Source organism: Podarcis gaigeae (genome assembly GCF_964106915.1).
Source record: "Podarcis gaigeae genome assembly, chromosome: 15".
In the NCBI taxonomy this organism is placed as follows: Eukaryota; Metazoa; Chordata; class Lepidosauria; order Squamata; family Lacertidae; genus Podarcis; species Podarcis gaigeae.
Genome location: NC_139692.1, coordinates 37,110,390 through 37,132,684, shown reverse-complemented (window position 1 = coordinate 37,132,684; position 22,295 = coordinate 37,110,390). Strand labels below are relative to the sequence as shown.

Here is a 22,295-nt window from a genome sequence, read left to right as displayed (position 1 = left end):
TTTATTATTATTATTATTATTATTATTATTAGCCAAGGGGGGAAGCGGGTGCAATTGCCTTCCCGACCAAGTAAATCAATAAAATACTTAAAATATTTAACTTGAAATACTTAAGATTCTACCCCTTCCCCCAATTAAAACATAAATCCTGGCTACTGTAAGGCTCCCCACTCCTGATTTTAAACTGTTTAAAATCATGCTTGTCCCTTGCATCAGAAACAAACCTCAAATAATTGCACATTTATGAACACCCCGCGTGGGGTGTTTCATGGTCTACTACTTTGGTCTTTTTAAAAAAAATAATTAAAGGCGATCGACAGCTCTGGACTCAAAGCTTTTGCCTGGAGAGGGAGAGGGTGCGGAAAAACAAAATGGGCAGTGCATGCTGGGAAATGTAGTCCCGTCTGCGGGCGGCTGCCGGCGCACGCTGCACGCTGGGATTTGTAGGCCGAGGCGCCTGACTGGGAAGGGCGGCTTGTGGCTGGAGCTGCTCGTTCCTGAGCTCCGCCTTTCGGCCGGGTCTGGGAAGCTTGAGGGGCGCGCCGGCCGGCTGGTTTCGCTCGCAGCCGGTTCTGCTCAGCCCCCGTCGCCTCCCGGTGCGAGGCGGAGGCCTTCGTGGAGCAGCAGCGCCGGTTGACTCGAGAGTCGGGTAAGGTAAACAGGCGGGGGTTGGAGGGGCCAGTGGGGAGGCGGGCGGGCCCGCTTGAGAAAGTGGCGTTGTGTTTGCGTTTAGCGGGCAAGGAAGTGGGGCGGGAGGGCGGAAAGTTGGCTGGTGGGTGGGTGGGTGAGTAAATTTGGGCGAGAGAGCTGATTGGCTATTGGAAGGGGGGGGGTCAGAAGTAGGTCAGCCATGGAGGAAAAGGGAGGTAAATATTTGGGGAGGCGGAAATAAAGAATGACTGCTTTCTCCTGCGTGGTTGCTCCTTTAAACAGGGGTAAGTGGGTATGGGGTAAGTATAGTTAAAGCTATGGTTTTCCCAGTAGTGATGTATGGAAGTGAGAGCTGGATCATAAAGAAGGCTGATCGCTGAAGAATTGATGCTTTTGAATTCTGGTGCTGGAGGAGACTCTTGAGAGTCCCATGGACTGCAAGAAGAACAAACCTATCCATTCTTAAGGAAATCAGCCCTGAGTGCTCACTGGAAGGACAGATCCTGAAGCTGAGGCTCCAGTACTTTGGCCACCTCATGAGAAGAGAAGACTCCCTGGAAAAGACCCTGATGTTGGGAAAGATGGAGGGCGCAAGGAGAAGGGGACGGCAGAGGACGAGATGGTTGGACAGTGTTTTCAAAGCTACCAACATGAATTTGACCAAACCGAGGGAGGCAGTGGAAGACAGGAGTGCCTGGCGTGCTCTGGTCCATGGGGTCACAAAGAATCAGACACAACTAAACGACTAAACAACAACAACAAGCAAAGTGGGAGCAGGAAGTTCCACAGGTGCTGCGCTGATAGGGAGAGGCGACACCGGTTTCTTTCCTGGCTGGCTGTTTAAACCAGCAAGAGAGCCGGGTGGCTGCAGAGCTGGGGTCGATAGAAATCCCACAGTGTGGCCGAGAGAGGCTGGGGAGGCTGTACCTGTTGGATTTCTGCTGGCTGTTACCGACCTGCAAGAGGGCCAAGTAAATATGGAGCACTGGAGAGAAAGAAGACCTGCCATTCACCCTCCCTTTTGAAAACATCACAATGAAGATATTTTGCATTTGGGCACCTTATTGCAATTCATTCCCACTCCCTGAGCTCCGTTTTTTTAAACTTGTAAACCTCAGCCCTGGGATCTATCTGTGACAACTCCAGGCCTCTCTTTCTGGCCCTTGAAACTTTGTCGGGGCTGCATCCTTCACCAGCCCTGCTTCACCCCCAACTCTTAAGTGTTTTTGCTGGGCTGGGGTGTGTGTCCTTGAAGAATGCCTCTTGCTTCCCTGACTGGAGGATTAAGAGAGAGGTGTGTGTGCACACAGTACAAATTTACATTACTTGCTCCCCCACCTTTTGCATCTGGGTCTTCCCATACTGCCATGTGGACTTCTGAGGACTGCTCACAGGCGATGTGGCTCTTGACTTAAAAAACAGCCCCCATCCCTGATTTAATTAATATTCTTTTAAAGTTTTCACACATTCTTTTCCTGCAGCCTGTAACCATTACCGCCTTGGTTCTTCCCAACGCTCCCTCAGCTGACTGACCTTTTTTACAGTGTTAGCCTAACATCTGCCCCTCCCTTTCAGCCATTCATTAAATCACATTTAATGAATGGGTCAGTGATAGTTAAGTAAATAGGCAACAATGCAGAATGGGAAAATCTGGTGTGTAGAAAGTAAGTTTGAAAGGTTCCGATTTCCCTTTTCAACATGGGTGTGTGAGATGAAGCCTGGTTTTGTTCTGTTTTTCCTACATGAGCGTTGGCACTTGGTGAATGAAGCTACTATTGGTATATAATTTTTGCCTTCCTTGCTGCCTTGGCTGAGATTCTTTCCCCTCAGGGGAGGGTGATGTTGGGTCAGAAGGCTGAAGCCTAATATTTAAAATCTACACATCAATATGTTCTGTACCAGGCATAGGCAAACTTGGCCCTCCAGATGTTTTGGGACTACAACTCCCATGATCCCTGGCTAACAGGACCAGTGGTCAGGGATTATGGGAATTGTAGTCCCAAAACACCTGAAGGGCTGAGTTTGCCTATGCCTGTTCTGTACCAACTACGTCAGCTCTTGGATATTCCAAGTGTCTCAGTGCAATGCTTACTTATTTCAGTCCTTTATCCAGAAGCATGAGAACTAGACTTTTCTTTTATTTTTAGGGAAAGGACCACAGCTCAGTGACAGGACACCTGCTTTGAATGCAGAAGGCCCCAGGTTCAATCCCCAACAGGGACTGTAACTCTGGAGAGCCACTGCCAGTCAGTGTAGACAATACTGTGCTAGATGGACCAGTGGTCTACTTCTGTACAAAGCAACTTCCTGTTCTCATAAGAGAAATGTCTGGTGTTGGGCTGCATAATTGCATTATCGGCCCATGGACCCACTCATGACTCAGTTTGCTGGAGGACACAGTACACAGACTGTTTATTATAACCACTGCATTCTCCCAAAGGCCACTTATCTCTGCATTCCCTTGCAATCGAATATTTCCGTGGCCGTTCTTGGTACAGCAGGCTTCTCACGCCCTTTCCCAAATGCCATCTGCATGCCACGTTTGGATATGGAAACGGGGCTGCTGGAAATAGAAGCTTGTTAAGCCTTCAGTCATTTCCAGTTTGTGTGTGTGTCACAAATGCAAAAATGCACTGGAGGACTAGGGGAAGCAGAGGAAATGCTTCTATTGTGTGGGACAGTCTTGAGTCAGGCCCATTACGTCATCCTGGAAGGCTGGGAAGGGGCCCCCAGGTTCCTGCCGCTGTTTGGAGATATGTGGATCGAGTTGCGGACTTTGGTCTCATCCATACGGCAATTTACTGATCTGCCGGCTGGCTGGGGCTCTGCACCATTGCAGCTTAGAAAAGGCAGGTACCTTTCCCCCTTTGCTTAGCACCAGCTTTTATAGAACTTTTTGCAGCTGCTTAGGTATTACACATCTCAATTTGTCCTTACGGCACCCCTGTAAGGTTTTTATTCAAAGTATTGTTTTATATTATTTGTTTAAAATATTTTTGCTCTCCTGAAAAGGGCCGCTGCCCCTCAGGCTTCCAATCCCAGAGACGCAGCACAAAAGGAAAAGGGATTGGGCTGGAGGAGGGCGGCGGAAAGCAAACACAAGTGCTGGTTCTTAGGCAGAAAGTGCTTATCGGTGGGAAGAGGGGAAGCTAGCTCCCTGCTTTTGCTGCTGCTGCTTGGCCACTGGATGGGCTTGAACTGCTCTTCTCTGGGGATTCAGCCTCCCAGTGGCAATTAAACCCTTGGCTGATAGCAGAAGCCAGAATGTGCTGCCCATCAGCTCTGCAGTCCCTGGGCAACTGGGCAACAAATACATGAAGATTGCTGGGGCGCCAATTCCTCTGCCCTCTTTTTCCATTCTCTGCTGGTGAGACCACACTGTCCTTTTCTTGAGCGGTAGGGCTTTCAACAGCCAGCCTGGGAACTTGGAGCTAGTGGGCTCATTGCCCTCATTGTAATCACAAGGACTAGCAACTTGGTTTCGTGAGAAACCTGGCTTTAGCAAATGTTCTAGATGGCTCTTGCATAAGGCTTGAGAATGATGCCCTGCTAGGAAGCTTTGCCTTTGGAGAACTCAGCGAGCGTTGTCTGCACTTTTCCGAGCCTCGTCCTCTTGCAGTCAATGAGGGCCGGCCACTTGCTTTTTGGAAGTGCTGCATGGAATGAGGCTGATGTGCCATTTGGTTTCCAGCTGCCGTTCAGGGCACTGCCGTTAACCGGCAACACCCCAAACGGTTTGGGATGTGGGTCCCTTGGGGACAATCAACTTCTGTACATTTCTCCTGCCAGGCTCTGGTCATCCTCACCTGAGCCCCAGATTCCCTCAACCTTGTGGGCCATGGCTGGTAGCAACCAGGCGGGAGCATTTTCTGTAGTGCCTTGGCAACCCATCCGTCAATCATCTGACACCATAATGATGTCAAGCGACTGATAGGTGGGTTCTGCCACCACTCACCTTTTAATATTGGCTCCCAGGATTGTGGACAGATAACAATCTCGTCCACTGAGCCCAGAAAGCTAGGTCACTAAGCCAGCCAAACCTTGGCACCTGCGTGGGCTCATATCAGAATTATCAGAGTCTTGCTTGTATTCCCTGTGCAAAGAGAAATAAAGATCTGTTCTGGACCATCCACTATGTCTCTCATTTTCTTTCTCTCTCCAGTTTCTTGGCTCCAGGGCCAGACTGCTTCTGGGAATACTCTCCTTGCCCAGCCAGTGACCTCGTGGCTCTCCAACCTCCCCCCACAACCACGGCGGAGTCGGTCAAGCCCACCCTCTGCAGAGTTGTCATCTACTTGCAGAAGGAGATGTCCGGAGACACCTGCCTGGCAGCCGGCTGTCCCTCGCCAGGAGCCAAGCCCAAGGGCTGCGGCTTCAAAGGCGGCACCCTGGGCAACAAGTATGTGCGGCTCAATGTTGGCGGGTCCCTCTACTACACCACGGTGCAGGTGCTGACACGGCACGACACCATGCTGAAGGCCATGTTCAGCGGCAGGATGGAGGTGCTTTCGGACAAAGAAGGTGAGCCAGGGGCCAGTGCTGGCAGCCAGTGTTAGAGGCTTGAGTACAAAAGCTAAACCTAGATTGTGGTTGCCACATGTCTTAAGCTACTTTTTTTTTTTTTTTTGCAATGAGATTTAGTATTACTGGTATTATTGTTCATTTCATTTCTATACCACTTTATATTTTAAATTTTAAAAATCTCAAAGTGGTTTACAACACATTAAAGCATCAAATAAAACAGAATATAATAAATTCTACTTGCCCGGGGTTTGAGATCTTCAGCGAAGGCCCTTGTCTCAGTCCTGCCACCCTCACAGGCATGTTTTGTGGGGATGCAGGAGAGGGGCTTCTCGGTGGCTGCTCCCATACTCTGGAAGTCTCTCCCTAGAGAAGCCAGACTGGCTCCCTCCTTGCTGCCCTTCCGCCAGCAGGTAAAGACTTTATTGCTCCAACAGGATTTTGGAAACTGATTTTAATAAAAGGGCTGGTGCCGTGCTGTTTTTATTGTAATTATTGGTATGTTTTTAAACAGATTTTATATATACAGTGGTACCTCGGTTTTAGATCAGCCTTGTTTAAGAACTGTTCGGTTTATGAACTCCACAAAACCAGAAGTAGTGTCCCAGTTTGCGAACTTAACTCAATCTAAGAATGAAATCCGAATGGTGGAAGGGCACCGGCGGAGGGAGGCCTCATTAGGGAAAGTGCACCTCGGTTTAAGAACGGTTTCGGTTTAAAAATGGATTTCTGGAACGGATTAAGTTTGTAAACCAAGGTACCATTGTAGCCTGAATTCTGTCGACACTTACTTGTTTTCCAGTGATAGATTTTTCTGCATTTTAACTGTTCTTGTTTTTATCTGTAAGCAGCCTTGAGTACCGTTAGGGGAAAAGGTGGCGTATAAATGCATATAACAATGAAGAAGCATTTAAACCAGGGATGGGGCTGGCGCAAACTTTTTCTTGCCTGTTGTCGATCAGCTTCCACTCCTACAGGATGCCAGCTCAGATTGCAGCTGTCTTGTCTTCTCCTGCTCTCACAGGCTGGATCCTCATCGATCGCTGCGGGAAGCATTTTGGGACAGTTTTAAGTTACCTCCGAGACAACACGGTTGCCCTCCCGAAGAACCGGCAGGAGGTCAAAGAGCTAATGGCTGAAGCCAAATATTACCTCATCCAGGGCTTGGTAGACCTCTGCCAGGCTGCCCTGCAGGTGAGAGCTGCATGCGCGTAGCGTTAGGGGGACCCTTGGGGGTTATAGAATCACAGAACTGTAGGGTCGGAAGGGGCACCCAGGGGTCATCTAGTCCAACCCCCCCAAATGCAGAAATCTCAGCTAAAGCCTCCATGACAGATGACCACTCAACCTCTGCTTAAAAACCTCCAAGGAAGGAGAGTCCATCACTTCCCGAGGGAGACCATTCAGCTGTTGAACAGCTCTTACTAGCCAGCTATTCAGTGCAGGAATCCCCCAACTGCAGCATCCCTGACAGATGGCTGCCCAGCCTCTGCCATGGAATGGGCCATAGAGCACCTGGGTCCCAGGGTTAATCCCCAGCCTCTCCTGGTATGGCCGAAATCCTGGAGGGCCGCTGCCAGTCAGTGTAGACAGTACTAGACTAGGTGGATCAATAGTTTGACTCAGTATAAGTCAGCTTCCTAAGGTCCTAAGTATCTCCTGCAAGTACCATATTTTTTGCTTTATAAGACTCACTTTTTCCCTCCTAAAAAAGTAAGGGGAAATGTGTATGCGGCTTATGTATCAATTGTAGGCTGCGCAGCTATCCTAGAAGCCAGACCAGCAAGAGGGATTGCTGCTTTCACTGCAAGTGAATTATTCTGAGATTCAGAATATTTTTTTTCTTGTTTTCCTCCTCCAAAAATTAGGTGCGTCTTGTGGTCTGGTGCATCTTATAGAGCAAAAAATGCGGTACTTCCTATGTCTCCCTGTAGACCAGCTCCTGCACTGATTTTGAGGGCCACCGACATTGTGAGAGACCTGCGGGTGTGGTTCCAGTCCCCCATTCCTCTTTTACACCAGCTGCAGGGAACCTTAGGCCCTCCAGTTGTTGCCAAACTACAGCTCCCATCAGCCCCTGCAAACATGACCAATGATCAAGGATGGTGGGAGTTGTAGTTCAGCAGGGGCATAGGTTCCTCCACACCTGTTTTACACAGTCGGGAACTGTGTGGGGAGGGCAGTGAAGTGCATTTTTAACCACCTTCTTCAATTGGATCTTAGAGAGTGCTAAACTTTGAAACTCTTATCCCCTCGCAAGTGTGCTTAGCGTGGTTTTCAGGCTGGGTATTGACTTTTGCGTTTTGCAGGCTCATCTGTCCTGGGTGCTTTTAAGTGGAGATTCCTGCCTTGCTAGATGTTTTGCTAGATGACCTTTGGGGGGGGGGTCCCTTCCAACTCTACGATTCTGTGGTCCCCCAAAGAAGGGGACACCGAACCTGCACTCACCTGCCTGTGTGCCTGCAATTCTCTTCCGCAGGACAAGAAAGATTCGTACAAGCCCGTCTGCAACATCCCGGTCATCACATCACCCAAAGAAGAGGAGAGGCTCATCGAATCTGCCATGAAAGTGGGTGCTTTTCCTTCCTTGTTCTTGAATTTCCAGAGATGGGGAATTCGTGGGTTGGGGTACCCCAGGAAGACCCAGAAAGGGGAGATAGAAGGCTTGAGTGGAGCCCTTGACTGACAATATGCTGCTGAACCACAGCTCCCATCAGCCTCAGCAAGTGTGGCCAGTAGCCAAGGATGATGGGAGCAGCATCCAGAGGGTCAAAAGGATCCCGACCATTTTAACTTTCCACAGTGCCCTGGAGCCAGGGGTGGGGAAACCCAGACCCCGGAGCCAAACAACTCCCTTCGGACCCCTCTGAGCTCCCGCCAGGCCAGACATCCCTCACCACCCCCAAGTGTTTTTTCTTGGCTGGAACATATCTTTGAAGTGCAAAAATTCTCCTTGGGGGAGACTACAGGGAGGGGCATGTCAGTGTGTGTTGAAACTAACCGACTACACCAGGGGTCAGCAACCTTTTTCAGCTGTGGGCCTGTCCACCGTCCCGCAGACCGGACTATATTTTTTTTTGGGGGGGGGGAATGAATGAATTCTTATGCCCCACAAATAACCCAGAGATGCATTTTAAATAAAAGCACACATTCTACTCATGTAAAAACATGCTGATTTTTTTCCTTCTGCAGGCCGGATTGAGAAGGTGATTGGGCCGGATCCGGCCCCCGGGCCTTAGTTTGCCTACCCCTGGACCACACAAAGGCAATAGTTGCATGTGTGGCCCTGCCTACTTTGCCTCTGGCCCTGCCCTTGGCATGTGGCCCTCAGGAGGTTAGCCAGGAGGGAATGTGGCCCTAAGACAAAAAAAAGTTCCCTTTTACTGTTTCTGAAGAAACAGGGAGCCTCCTGGCTGCCCTTGGGTGTGTTTGCCGCTGCTGCTACTGACAAATAGGCTCAAAAAAGTACCATACGAAGGGGCCTCACCAGAGACCCCTTTGCCCAGGAGAGGCCCTGACTGGGCAGCGTGACCTAGCCGTCTTCTTCCTCAGTCGGCAGAGCCCGAGACTTAATCTCAGGGTGGTGAGTTTGGGCCCCAAATGATTCCTGCATTGCAGGGGGTTGGACTGGATGACCCTTGTGGTCCCTTCCAGCTCTATATTTCTGACATTTCACCTCTTCCTTCCAGCCTGTGGTGAAGCTGTTGTATAACAGGAGCAACAACAAGTATTCCTACACAAGGTAAAGTCTCTGCTGTCTCCCTAAGAACATAAGACAAGGCTGTTGTATCAGGCCTGTGGCCCGTCTAGTCCAGCATCCTGTTCTCACAGTACTTTGAGAAGTATCTGACACCCTCCCCACAGTGTTGAATTTATTGTTTCTGTTTTTTTTTTTAATAAAATTTTTATTAGGGGTTTTTACAAAATAAAGTACAAAGATAAACAACCTTTCTTTTATCTCAACAGAGTTTCATAACTTCTTTGGACTTCCTCACATCTCCCGCTGAGAGAATTTATTGTTTCTGGTAGTAGATGTGAAGGACGATGAACCCAGGCTTATTTCATATTTATTCCATGTTGGTTTCAGCAGGAGCAAACCTTGTTGCCATGTTGGTTTGATTTAATTGCTGTACGAAACAGCACAGCTCTCCCAATTTAAATTTAAAATACCAGGGAGGGTAGGCAGTTAATAGGCTGACCTGCGATAAACAGCTTCCTATTTATTTTATTTGCCCATCAATCCTAGCATTGTCCACTCTGACTGGCAGCAGCTGCCCATAGTCGTGGCCATACCTGTTACCAGTTCTTTTCTTTCTTTTTAATTTTTATTTTAACTGGAAATGCTCAGCCTGTTCTTGTTGAGTACCTGGGGCAAGCGGATCTTCCACTGCTCACTTGGTCTCCTTCAGATAAAGAATGTGAGGACGGGGTCCTTGTGCTTGGAATGTTTAGCATGTGAAGACTAGAATTGTGTAATGGGGTTGAAGTTTCCAACTAGGGAGCCCTAGGGTCAAATAACTGCTGAGCTGTGAATCTTGCCAGGCAGCTTTGGGTCAGTCACCCATCTTCTCAGCCCAACCTACCTAAAAGGGTTATTGTGAGGATTAAAATGGTGAGAGGGACATCTGAGCTCTTTTTTTGGGGGGGTGAAGGCAGAATCCAGATGTGAAAAAATGGTTATTTACTCAATTTATATCCTGCCCTTCCTTGCAAATGAGCCCAGGGCGGAAAACACATCATGGCAACTTCTCTTTAAAAAGCATTCCAAAAACAGTCAAAACATTCAACCAGTGCTTTCAGGGTTGCCAGGAAGTGTGTCTTTCAGCCATCAAACACCTGGGGGAAACAGGAATGTTTTTAACATCCTCCTGAAAGTCAATAACGAGGGTGGGCGACATACCTCCCCAGGGAGGGCATTGCACAAACAGGGGTGCCGCCACCAAAAAGGCCCTGCCTGTCACAAGCCAATGATCCACATACGTCATTCTTTTTTTAAAAAAACATTGTTTCAGCACTTCCGATGACAATTTGTTGAAGAACATAGAATTGTTCGATAAGCTCTCCCTCAGCTTCAACGGGAGAGTCCTCTTCATCAAAGACGTGATCGGGGATGAGATCTGTTGCTGGTCATTCTACGGTCAGGGGAGGAAGCTGGCCGAAGTCTGTTGCACATCCATAGTTTATGCTACGGAGAAGAAGCAAACCAAGGTATTTTAACCTTGCGGTTTCTGTTGGGGCCTGGGGCTATCAACACGGACATCCCTTTCTGTGTGGCTTCTTCTGGGCAAATTTCAGGGGAGGATTTTACGGTGCCTCCATAGGCCAGGGAAAGAGCCTATATCAAAGCACATGTAAGTAAAGGTAAAGGGACCCCTGAACATTAGGTCCAGTCGTGACTCTGGGGTTGCGGCGCTCATCTCGCTTTATTGGCCAAGGGAGCCGGCGTACAGCTTCTGGGTCATGTGGCCAGCATGACTAAGCCGCTTCTGGCGAACCAGAGCAGCGCACAGAAATGCCGTTTACCTTCCCACTGGAGCGGTACCTATTTACCTACTTGCACTTTTATGTGCTTTCGAACTGCTAGGTGGGCAGGAGCACGGACCGAGCAACGGGAGCTCACCCTGTTGCGGGGATTCGAACCGCCAACCTTCTGATCAGCAAGCCCTAGGCTCTGTGGTTTAACCCACAGCGCCACCTGCGTCCCTCTCAAAGCACATGGATTATTAAGTTATATATGGTCCAAAGCACATGTATTGGACCATATATAACTTTATAATCCAATAAGAACATAAGACAAGGCTGCTGATCAGGCCAAGGGGCCCATCTAGTCCAGCCTCCTGTTCTCACAGCGGCCTGCCAGATTAATTTATTTCAGAAGATTTGTGCATGTCTTGATTGTAAAAAGCAAACATAAAAAATATAAAACAACAAACATGTAAAACAGTAATATAAAACTTACAAAAAGTTAAAATAACAATAGACCAAAGGCAGTCAAGGGAATTCTGGGCAGTCTTGCTTTGACTGTCCCCACTGCGTTTGACTTGCAACAGTCGGAAGCAGGGAGGGTGTCATGTGAAACAAAAAAAGCAGAGCAGGATGCCAAATTTCACACATCAGTGTCAACTAACCAGTCCTTGGGGAAGGGGAAAGCAGAGGGCTCCAATTTGACATGTTTGTGCTTTCGTTTTTTGGTTTTTTCCTTGAATTTTTATTAAAGCTTGAAAACACAGTATACAGAAATAAAAATAAAAAAGCAGTGTACCAAAATAAGCAACAAATATCAAGCATTTTTAAACATGAAAATTAAAAGAAAATAGATAAGAGAAGAATAAAAGGAGAAAACTTCCAATTTTCTGTCTATGAGCTTTAAAAATCTGAGCAAAAATTTTAATTTATAACAACATTCAACTCTTCCACTTTCCATAGCCAATTCTTTTTTCATTCTTCAAAACTGATACCGCACCGGTTCTTTTTCCTTATTGTGCAGAAAGCCCCTGATGGGTTTCCAATCATTAATAAATGTCAACAGTGATTTTTCTCTTAATTAAGCATGCCAGCTTTGCCATCTCAGCCAAACCCATTAATTCCAATAGCTGTTCTTCTATAGCGAGCAATAATAAGTACTCCCATCTTTTTGCATGTAAGCATCTCGTCACTGTGATTGGCGGTGGCTTTCTTTTTGCGAGATTCTGCTGCTCCTAGTTATGGCGAAGGGTGTAGGGCGCTTTGGCGGAGGCAGACACTACAACCTCTTTCCCTGCCCTCAGCACCCCTGCTCCACTCTTGCTGTCTGGCACAGTGGAGCAAAGGAGGCAGCTGAGGATTCTGGGGTGGGGAAGCAACTAAGCCCTTAGCTTGGGCTTGTATTTATTTGAATAAGATTCAGCAGCAGGGCAGGGGGAAATAGCTGAGAGGATTTACTCCCTCTGGCCTCCGTTATTAGTATTTATTAAATTTGCTTGTCGCTTTTTTTCTTTGCTATGGCAAGTCAAAGCAGCTTATATTTTAAAAATCCATACATTAAAATAGGTGGTGGTGGTTATTTTCTGTTCTTGTTCTTGTTTGCATTCTGTGTTTTTATCTTGTATTTTAAATCTGTGGACTGTCCTGAGATCTACGGCAGAACGGTGGTTTATTATTATTATTATTATTATTATTAATTGAATTTATATACCGCCTTATACCCGGGGATCTCAGCACAGTTCACAGAATAAAATCAAGATATAAAACCACAAAATACATAATAAAAATAAAAACAACAACCCAATAGCCCCCCCCACCCATCCACAAATTTTAAAAGGGCATAGGATGTAAATCAGATCAACCAAATGCCTGGTTAAAAAGGAACGTTTTTGCCTGGCGCCTAAAGGTGTACAATGAAGGCGCCAGGAGAACTTCCCTGGGGAGAGCATTCCACAGATGGGGAGCCACTGCAAAGAAGGCCCTGTTCTTGTGTTGCCACCCTCCGGACCTCTCGTGTAGGAGGCACACGAAGAAGGGCCTCAGAAGACGATCTCATGGTCTGAGTAGGCTCATATGGAAAGAGGCGGTCCTTGAGGTATTGCGGTTCAATAAATAATAATAATGCATGAAAGCATCCTACTCACTCTAAAAGGCCATAGGTAAAAAGCCAAAGGCCTGGATAAAAGGGAAGATTCTTGCTTGACGCTCAAAGATACGTAACAGAGGTGCCTGGCGAGCCTCCCTGGGGAAAGCGTTCCACAAACGTCGGTGAAGAAGGGTGATCTTTGGTGCGTTTGCTCCTCCCAGTAACCCCCTTGACTCTTTTCTCCCTCCAGGTCGAGTTCCCCGAGGCCCGCATCTACGAGGAGACCCTGAACGTCCTGCTGTACGAGACTCCCCGGGTTCCCGACAACTCCCTGCTCGAGGCAACCAGCCGGAGCCGCCCCCAGGCCTCCCAGAGCGAAGACGATGACGGCAGCTTTGAGTTGCGCGACCGCGTCCGGCGCATCCACGTTAAGCGTTACAGCACGTACGACGACCGGCAGATAGGCCACTAAGCCCACGCAGTGCGGGGAGGGGGCAGCTCGCAAGGGATGACACCCTTTCCGCAAGGGTCTGGCTGGCTTCGAAGCAGGGGGGCTGTCCTTTGCACCTCCACTACTTTCAACCCTGCCTCCCCCAGAACGATTTTGTGCTCGGAACGGTCCCTGCCCTGCGCCCAAGCCGGCGTTCCTTCATTGCGCCGGAGCTGCGCTTGGCTTCTGATTCCGGCAAAACAGATCAAGGTGCTCTGAAGGCCTGCAATCCACAATGCCAGCTTCCAAAACCTTACCGGCTGTAATTGTTCTTCTGAGACTTAACTTCTAGAAGCTGCTGAACAACTTATTTCTGGCTCGAGAAGAAGCTGCCGTTTCCTTCCTTCCCCTCTGAGAGTGGTTCTTGCAGGAGGGGAACCATCTTGGGCTGGGTGGTCTCAGACTCTGCTTGGAGAACTCTCTTTTTTTTGTTCGTTAGGTTTTTAGAATCTAGGTGCTGAGGATGGTGAGCGAAAGCCGAACACTAGTTTTCCTTACGTAGGGCAAACACTACACACATCCGTTACAGAATGCTCTTTGCCAGAGCTGGAAGAATTTCAGCCCCGAACCCTGACTTAAATATTTTGTTACGTATTGCCAAGGAACAATGGGAAAGCCAACTGGGACTGGTTTCTGGTGAAAAGTGAGCCCATCCTTCTACCCTAGTCCTGAAAGGATTGCATGTCCGGCGAGATGGGATGGAGAGGCAGAAGAGAAATGGGGGTGTGGCAAAATTCAGCCTTTTTTGATTTTGCCCCACAAACCGGTTGAGGAGCTTACGCGTTTTGTGCATGGGGAGGGGGTGCTCATCCAGCAAGTTTGCCTGCCTCAAAGTGCTGTTTCTAGTCCTAAACATCTGCTATTGGTCAATGGGCATTATCATTAGATCAGAGGGCAGGAGCTCCTTTTTTCTTTTTTTTCTTTCCAGAGTTATGTTCACTCCGAGTTGATTTGTTGGGGGGTGTGGGCCATGACCCAAAGTGGGTGAGGCCACCCTCTCTACCTCCAACACCCTGCTCCTCCATCCCTTTTCCTCCCTTCATAGCGGACTGCTGAGAGAGAGAGATGGCTCTTGCCACGAGATTGAAACGACCCCTTGTAGAGTGAGACAAAGTGCACATTGGTGGCAGTGGTGGAGGGACACATCCATTATACTGTTTGCTCAAAGTGCAGATTTGCTATAGAAATACAGTGAAAAGCCAGCGGGGCAACGCCCTACTTGATTGCCAGTCAGTTCAGTTTGGGGAAAACAATCACATTTTTATACTGCATTGTGTTTGCGGCAGTGAAGCCACACCACAATGAGTGTTGTATGCAAGATGGAGATGGAGGCAAGGATGTGGGGAGGGAGATATTAGGCCAGGTGGGGGGGGGCACTACTGGCTCCATGCTGCTGAACCACAACTGGCCCCCGGCCATTGGCCCTGCTTCCTGGATAGGCCTTGGTTCATACTGTATGGGAGCAGGGGATGATGGGAGTTGTGGTCCGGAACATCTGGCAAACACCACTATCCTGGCCACCCCTTGGTGGTGTGGCCAAAGAGCATGTGAGTTGAATTCTCCGTGATGACTGCTGGCTGTGCTCTATACCTCCTTGTTTAATCAGACCTCATTGCAGGCTCCCCAGGCCATGTGTGGGGAACCTTTTGCCCTTCCCGATGTGGCGGAACTGCAATTTCCATCAGCCTCAGCAAGCATGGCCAGCAGCCTGGGATGATGGGAGTTGTAGTTCAGCCTGAGGGCCAAAAGGTTCCCCCTGCGTGGTCCAGGCCAGCAGGTTCGTAGGAGGGAGGAGGGCTCCTTCCCCACAAATATAGGCTGGACCAGAATTTGTGGGGTCACTGATAGCAGCGGTTAGCGGGTTGTTAACCCTCGGTGGTTAGATGGTGGTTAATTTTCACCCAAGGTAAGTCGCTGCTTCTGGTTAACCCATGTTTGGCTGAACGTGCAATGGGTTATATATCCGGTAACTCGGATCATGACATCTGTGTGCTCCTGGCACAGAACAAATAAACAATATTCTGTATCACACAGGCCTAATTTTCTTGTAACCTGCATACAATCATGGAAAGATTTATATATATGTTTTTACATTTTTGTGGGAAGGAGCAAGCTACTAAGAAAGGCACAAGAATCCCATATCCTCGCAGCTGTAGGTCTTGCCCACCTGTTGCTTGTGGAGCTGGCTAGGAAGAGCATGGAGACACTCAAGGTTTTTCTAAATATCCATGAGGGCTAGAAACATGAGGTTGGGATGGTGTTTTAAAACTGAGGCTTGATTCTGAAGCCTGTGCTAGATTTCTCAGCTTGGGCATGACCCCATGCATGTATTTATTTACTTATTTTACATATTATATGCACACCCCTATTTGGGAGGGCTCAAGACTTCACTGCAACGGCTGCCAATATGATTTTCTTTAAAAGTAAAAAAAGTGGGGATTCTTACGGTATTGCTGTACGCAATACCCAACCTTCCACTTGCAAAAAAAAATATGGATGCAATTGCCCCTTGATTATTTTTAATGTTCCAATAAGGATATTCCGCTCCACCCGTGTCTTTCAAAAATGCTGTAGAATTAGATGTCTTCTGGCAAATTCAACATCTGTCATGTGTTCTCCTTTTTTTGCATCACCCAGTGCCAGAATGGAGCTTCAAAATACATCAGAGCCGAGTGCAATCACTGCTTACTCATAACTCAGCCATTCTTTCTCCTGCCCCCTCTCTCCCTATTTTTGAGCTATTTTCATAAGCATTTCCCAGGAGGAAAGAATGCAAGCCTCCCAACACAAATTTTCTTCCCGTTAAGACAAACGTGGGTCTTAGATGGAAAATGTTTTATACATTGGTGGGATCTGTAATCATTTTAAACAGAAATTCACCCGAGGCCCTGTCTGCCTGCTGCAGGTGGCCTGTATGTTTATTGCAAGTGCATGAAATTCTGATGACCAGGACGGAAATACCTGTTCTGTCCTCACTTTTGCAAGGTCTGGGACTTGTCTAATTGAGTGTCCAATGCACAAGTCCTTTCTATATTTAATTCTTCAAACTCCAGAGGAAATCCAGTACCAACCCCCAGGGATAGAGAGCCTATATCCCTCCTAAATGTTTATTTGGACTCCCAACGCCAATCAGCCCCAGCCAGAATGCCCAGCAACCAGGGATGTTGGTGGATGTAGTCCAGCAGCATATAGAGGTCCTCTGTCTTTGCAGGCACCCCCCGCCCCCCCGTTCTCATTAGGCAGATGTGGAGAACCTGTTGTCCAGCCAGGTTGTTGCTGAACTACAACTCCCATCATCCGTGGCCACTGGCTGTGCTTGCTAGGGGCTGATGGGGATTGTATTCCAGCAACATCTGGAGGGTCAAAGGTTTCCCACACGTGCTTAGCCATGCAGAAGGTCCCGGGTTCCACCTCTGGCATCTCCTGGTAAAATGAGGAATGTTCACCCTCCAAAAACCTGGAAGGCCACTTCCAATCAGTGCAAAATAACTGAGCTAGCTAGATGCTGGTCTCAAATTCAATCCCTGGCATCTCCAGCTAGGGCTAGGGATTTTCTCTGCCTGAGAAGCTGCTACCAGAAAGTGTCAACAATGCTCTGCTTGATGCACCAATGATCTGAATCCTATTAAGACAGCATCCTCTGTTCCTTATGTGTTCCAAAACTTTGGCGGGCTAGCTGGCTTAAATAAGGCTCAGTGTCTCCTGAGGACCAGCTTCCTTGGTTCTCAATTCCACATCCTTAAAAACCCACTTTAAAATCCCCAGAGGCAGGGGTGGGGCAATGATGGGAGATTCAGTTCCGCAGCATGTGACGGGCCACTGGTTGCCTGCCCCGGTTTAGAGATTGGCGATGAAATGGCATGTTTAACAGTTGCACAAAGTACTTGGCAGAACGGCTCATGCCTGGCTTACTCAGCCAGCTTAGGTAAAGGTAAAGGTACCCCTGCCCGTATGGGCCAGTCTTGCCAGACTCTGGGGTTGTGCGCCCATCTCAAGAGGCCAGGGGCCAGCGCTGTCCGAAGACACTTCCGGGTTATGTGGCCAGCGTGACATCGCTGCTCTGGCGAGCCAGAGCTGCACACGGAAACGCCGTTTACCTTCCCGCTAGAAAGCGGTCCCTATTTACCTACTTGCACCCGGGGGTGCTTTCGAACTGCTAGGTTGGCAGGCGCTGGGACCGAGCAACGGGAGCGCACCCCGCAGCGGGGATTCGAACCGCCGACCTTTCGATCGGCAAGCCCTAGGCGCTGAGGCTTTTACCCACAGCGCCACCCACGTCCCCTCAGCCAGCTTACTCAGAAGTAAATCCCATTAAAAGAGCGAAATGTGATTTGCTCGAGGCTGCACGATTGTCTCCTTGGTGCTTTAGTGCTCTTTCCTAGCTTGCTTTAAGAACTAAATTACATTCCCTGTCAACAGTGTCTGCAAACAGCATAGAAGCCATGAGATATTGCGAGAGCTAAAAAACCCAAGCAGAAACAAATTTGGTTGTTTGCTGACGATACGCATCTTTGGGATGTGCAGGTTTTTTAGGACCCATCTTATGATTGAAATGTGTATTTAATAAAGGGTTTCCCAGGCGATCTCAGATCCAGGTGCTTCTGACATCAGAAGAATGTCATCCTTTTGATGGTTGCTTTGCTCTGGGAACCTCTTGATGATTCCTTCATTGACCAGGATGACAGGGCTTTTATGGTGGTGGCTCCCAGCTGAGCTAACCAGTTGCTTTCAGAGGAGGTCTGCCAAATTTCAGCATCTTGGCCCTTTTGAAAACTGGATCTAAAGGTTGCTCAACTTAGCCTTTATATTAGGGCTAGCCAATGTGGTGCTTGCCAAATATTATGGACTTCCCATTACCCTTGACCACTGGCCATGCCCTAAAGGCTAGCAGGTTTATTGTGGCATAAGCTTTTGTGGTCTGCTGAGGCCACATGAATGCTTGTCCTCAGTTGGAAGATATGTACACAGGGGGAGAGTAACTGTAGGGAAATTGAAGCAAACGGCAGAGGCCAAAATGGCCGTGAAATCCAACAAGTTTGCTGTGCGATACCCTATACTAGAGAAGCACAGTGAATTTACAATGACATAACAGTGATGACACAATCTGGGTTGCCCTGGGCAAGATAAGCGACTAACAAATTCAATAATAATCTTTCTAGTTTTGTTATGCTAAGTTGACACCCAATTTAGGATACAAAGCCCTGGTGCTGATCGAGTCCTAAACAAAGAATCAAACGCCAGATGGGCAGGGTATTATTATTATTATTATTTATTAAACTTCCAGTGGTGGTGCTGAAACATCTCAGTAAGCTGTTGCCCTCAAAACTTGCATTTTAAAGTTAGTACTTTTTCCACACCCACCAAAAAAAAGAAGGGGAAAAAAGGATATAGGGCCAAATATACTTTTCTAAAAGCAATTTATTTTTAAATACTTTTTTGTGTCTTTTTTTTTGATTGATGATATTTTAGTGACTATTTCTAACTTGTAAATATTTGACTGTTTTCAGAGATAGTGTGCAGAGGTTCAGAGTGTGTTTGCTCACTTGGAAGCTTCTCCTTTTGGCTAGCAATTAGATAGCAATAATTTCCTTGGCAGGAGGAGAAGTGTTAAAAAAAAAGAGTAAGAAGTGAAAGCTTCTTCGAAGATCCAAGCTCCCTCGTCGTTGTTTTCAAGCTGTAAGGAAAGTTTATAGCAAACAGATGGCAACGCCAGCCTTAGAAGGAGAAGTGGTTTGAGCTTGCCACAAGAAACAGGACTCGGATCTAATTTCCATTCAGGAACGTTAACGAAATTCCCTCTGCATTTTTATTATTGTTCATTAAACTTTATTAATTCTCAAGAAACATATGGCAACCACACCAAATAGCGAAATATAAACATTATAAACACCTGTCATGTAGAACTATTAATATTTCACCATGCAGAAAAGTGATTTTATTCATCCACATTTATTCTGCGTTTACTATTTCCAAATCCAGTTAGAGGATTCCATTTATCTTTAAAATTTCCTCTCTCAGCTTACCATCTCTCGCTCTCATGAATTCTGTAAGTTTGTGCATCATTGCAACCTTTTGGATTTTCACTAACTGTCCTTTCCCTGTTGGTGGTGACCCATTTCCCCACCTCATTTTGCTGGGAGTACACCCCAGGTAGTGTGGTTGCTGACCTTGAGCCAGACATCCTGGAGAGTGAAGTCAAATGGGCCTTAGAAAGCACTGCTAATAACAAGGCCAGTGGAAGTGATGGTATTCCAGCTGAACTATTTAAAAATTTAAAAGATGATGCTGTTAAGGTGCTACACTCAATATGCCAGCAAGTTTGGAAAACTCAGCAGTGGCCAGAGGATTGGAGAAGATCAGTCTACATCCCAATCCCAAAGAAGGGCAGTGCCAAAGAACGCTCCAACTACTGCACATTTGCACTCATTTCACATGCTAGCAAGGTTATGCTTAAAATTCTACAAGGCAGGCTTAAGCAGTATGTGGACCAAGAACTCCCAGAAGTGCAAGCTGGATTTAGAAGAGGCAGAAGAACCAGAGACCAAATTGCAAACATGCTGGATTATGGAGAAAGCTAGAGAGTTCCAGAAAAACATCTACTTCTGCTTCATTGACTATGCAAAAGCCTTTGACTGTATCGACCACAGCAAACTATGGCAAGTTCTTAAAGAAATGGGAGTGCCTGATCACCTCATCTGTCTCCTGAGAAACATTGAACACTGTGAGACTTCTGTATAGGATCACGGGCTCGATGAGGAGTCCAGTGTAGCTATAAGCTGTGCACTCCTGCACTGATAGTTGTTGCTTGGGTGCAACAGCACATCCCTTTACCTGCTCTGCATCCCTCAAGAACAAGAGGAGATGAGATCAAAAACACGCATGTATGTTATACCCTGGCTGCACCGATGCCAAGCTGGAGGGATCAGGTGAAAAAGATCCGGTAGCTGTTGCGCATCACTTGAGCATTCCATGGAGGTGGCAACATTATTCCACCTTCGTCTCCAAGGGAGATGGCCGTTTATTTCTCACACAAACAGTATATCCTGGTGAGAAATGGATGGTGAAAATCATTTAGATGTGGGGAGTCTAAATGCAACTGGAAGTAAAAATCACTTTGTTTTAAGAGCATAAGGAAGATGCTTCTGCTGCCACAGTGGCTGTCCAGGCAGTTCTGGGAACCTGGGAAGCAGGACAGGAGCACAACAAGGCTCTCCCCCCTGGGGATTCCTTGCTACTGATGTTCCTTTGTTGTTGTTGTTGTTGTTGTTTAGTCGTTTATTCGTGTCCAACTCTTTGTGACCCCATGGACCAGAGCACACCAGGCACTCCTGTCTTCCACAGCCTCCCAGAGTTTGGTCAAACTCATGTTTGTAGCTTCGAGAACACTGTCCAACCATCTTGTCCTCTGTCGTCCCCTTCTCCTTGTGCCCTCCATCTTTCCCAACAGCAGGGTCTTTTCTTCTCATGAGGTGGCCAAAGTATTGGATCCTCAGCTTCAGGATCTGTCCTTCCATTGAGCACTCAGGGCTGATTTCCTTCAGAATGGATAGGTTTGATCTTCTTGCAGTCCATGGGACTCTCAAGAGTCTCCTCCAGCACCATAATTCAAAAGCATCAATTCTTCAACGAGCAGCTTTCTTTATGGTCCAGTTCTCATTTCCATACATCACTACTGGGAAAACCATAGCTTTAACTATATGGACCTTTGTCGGCAAGGTGATGTCTCTGCTTTTTAAGATGCTGTCTAGGTTTGTCACTGATGTTCCTTAGGCATCCTGAAACTGACACAGCACTTAATTCCTTCCCCCTCTTCCTCCCCATTTGTTTTATTTACAGCTTCCTGGTTCAACTACTCTGGATTGTGAAGTCCTTTAAGCAGGTTACAACCCCCTAGGAAAGCAGGCAGCTGCCGGTTAAAAAGAGAGCTGGCATTACTGAGACCCTTTGCCCATTGAAAGGAATTGTGGTTGATTCCTTGAATTGGTTGGTTTTTCAACTAGAGGGGTGGAGGGGAGAGAGAGGGGCACACTTCCTTTGCATAGTGTAGGCAAAGAATAGTGTAGGCAAAGAATCCTAGAACCATTGAGTCCTATGGAAGGGATCCCAAGGGGTGTCTGGTCCAACCCCCTGCAATGTAGGAATCTCCACTAGATCACACATGACAGGTGTATGATCAACCAGCTTGAAAACTTCAGCAGAAGGAGAGGCCACAACTTTCTGAGGGTGTCCATTCCACTGTCAAACAACTCTTACTGCCAGAAAGTCCTTACCAAAACAACAACAACAAACCTGTGGTTACGTAAAACATAATAAACACACAAGACGTAACCGGCTGTACTTTTGAATAAATAAGGAATACTATTCATTGTATCAAATTATAGATTTCAACGGAAGTTTCATAACGTTCACCAAAAAAAGCAGAAGACCCAGTAGATCAGTTCACTCTCTAGTCAGTTCATGCATAAGGTCCATACATGTATAAGGGTTTATTTCATAGAGTTCATAGAGTCTATTAATCCACATGAAGGGTTGCTAAAGTTCCACAGAATCCTGTCACAGAGTCTAGGACGAGGATTTCCTGAATATTAGCCTTGTTTCACCATCCTAGGCTTCATCAGTAGAACAGGCTCATATGTAATATTATAGGATAGTGGATCTTATAGCATAGTAAGTAAAGGTAAAGGGACCCCTGATCATTAGGTCCAGTCGTGGCCTACTCTGGGGTTGCAGCGCTCATCTCGCTTTACTGGCCGAGGGAGCCGGCATACAGCTTCCGGGTCATGTGGCCAGCATGACTAAGCCGCTTCTGGCGAACCAGAGCAGCACACGGAAACACCGTTTACCTTCCCGCCGGAGCAGTACCTATTTCTCTACTTGCACTTTGACGTGCTTTTGAACTGCTAGATTGGCAGGAGCAGGGACCGAGCAACAGGAGCTCACCCCATCGCGGGGATTCGAACCGCCGACCTTCTGATTGGCAATTCCTAGGCTCAGTGATTTAACCCACAGCACCACCCACGTCCTATAGCATAGTAGTGGTTCCTTATTTATTCAAAAGTACAGCCGGTTAAGTCTTGTATGTTT

At 47.4% G+C, this 22,295-nt stretch overlaps 1 protein-coding gene across 2 annotated transcripts; it reads left to right on the top strand.

Annotated features, from left to right (window-relative positions):
- The first annotated feature begins 432 nt into the window (after nucleotides 1-432).
- On the top strand, nucleotides 433-15,240 carry TNFAIP1 (TNF alpha induced protein 1). Of its 2 annotated transcripts, none has more exons than XM_083714733.1 (7): nucleotides 433-649; nucleotides 4,814-5,172; nucleotides 6,197-6,366; nucleotides 7,652-7,741; nucleotides 8,862-8,914; nucleotides 10,185-10,380; nucleotides 12,972-15,240. In XM_083714733.1, exons 2-7 carry the CDS (start codon nucleotides 4,959-4,961, stop codon nucleotides 13,191-13,193), a joined length of 945 nt encoding a protein of 314 aa, XP_083570859.1. In that variant the 5' UTR covers nucleotides 433-649; nucleotides 4,814-4,958; the 3' UTR covers nucleotides 13,194-15,240. The 2 variants fall into 2 exon arrangements, with proteins under 2 accessions (XP_083570859.1, XP_083570858.1); XM_083714732.1 differs by lacking the exon at nucleotides 433-649 and adding an exon at nucleotides 1,400-1,945.
- The last annotated feature ends 7,055 nt before the right edge of the window (nucleotides 15,241-22,295 follow it).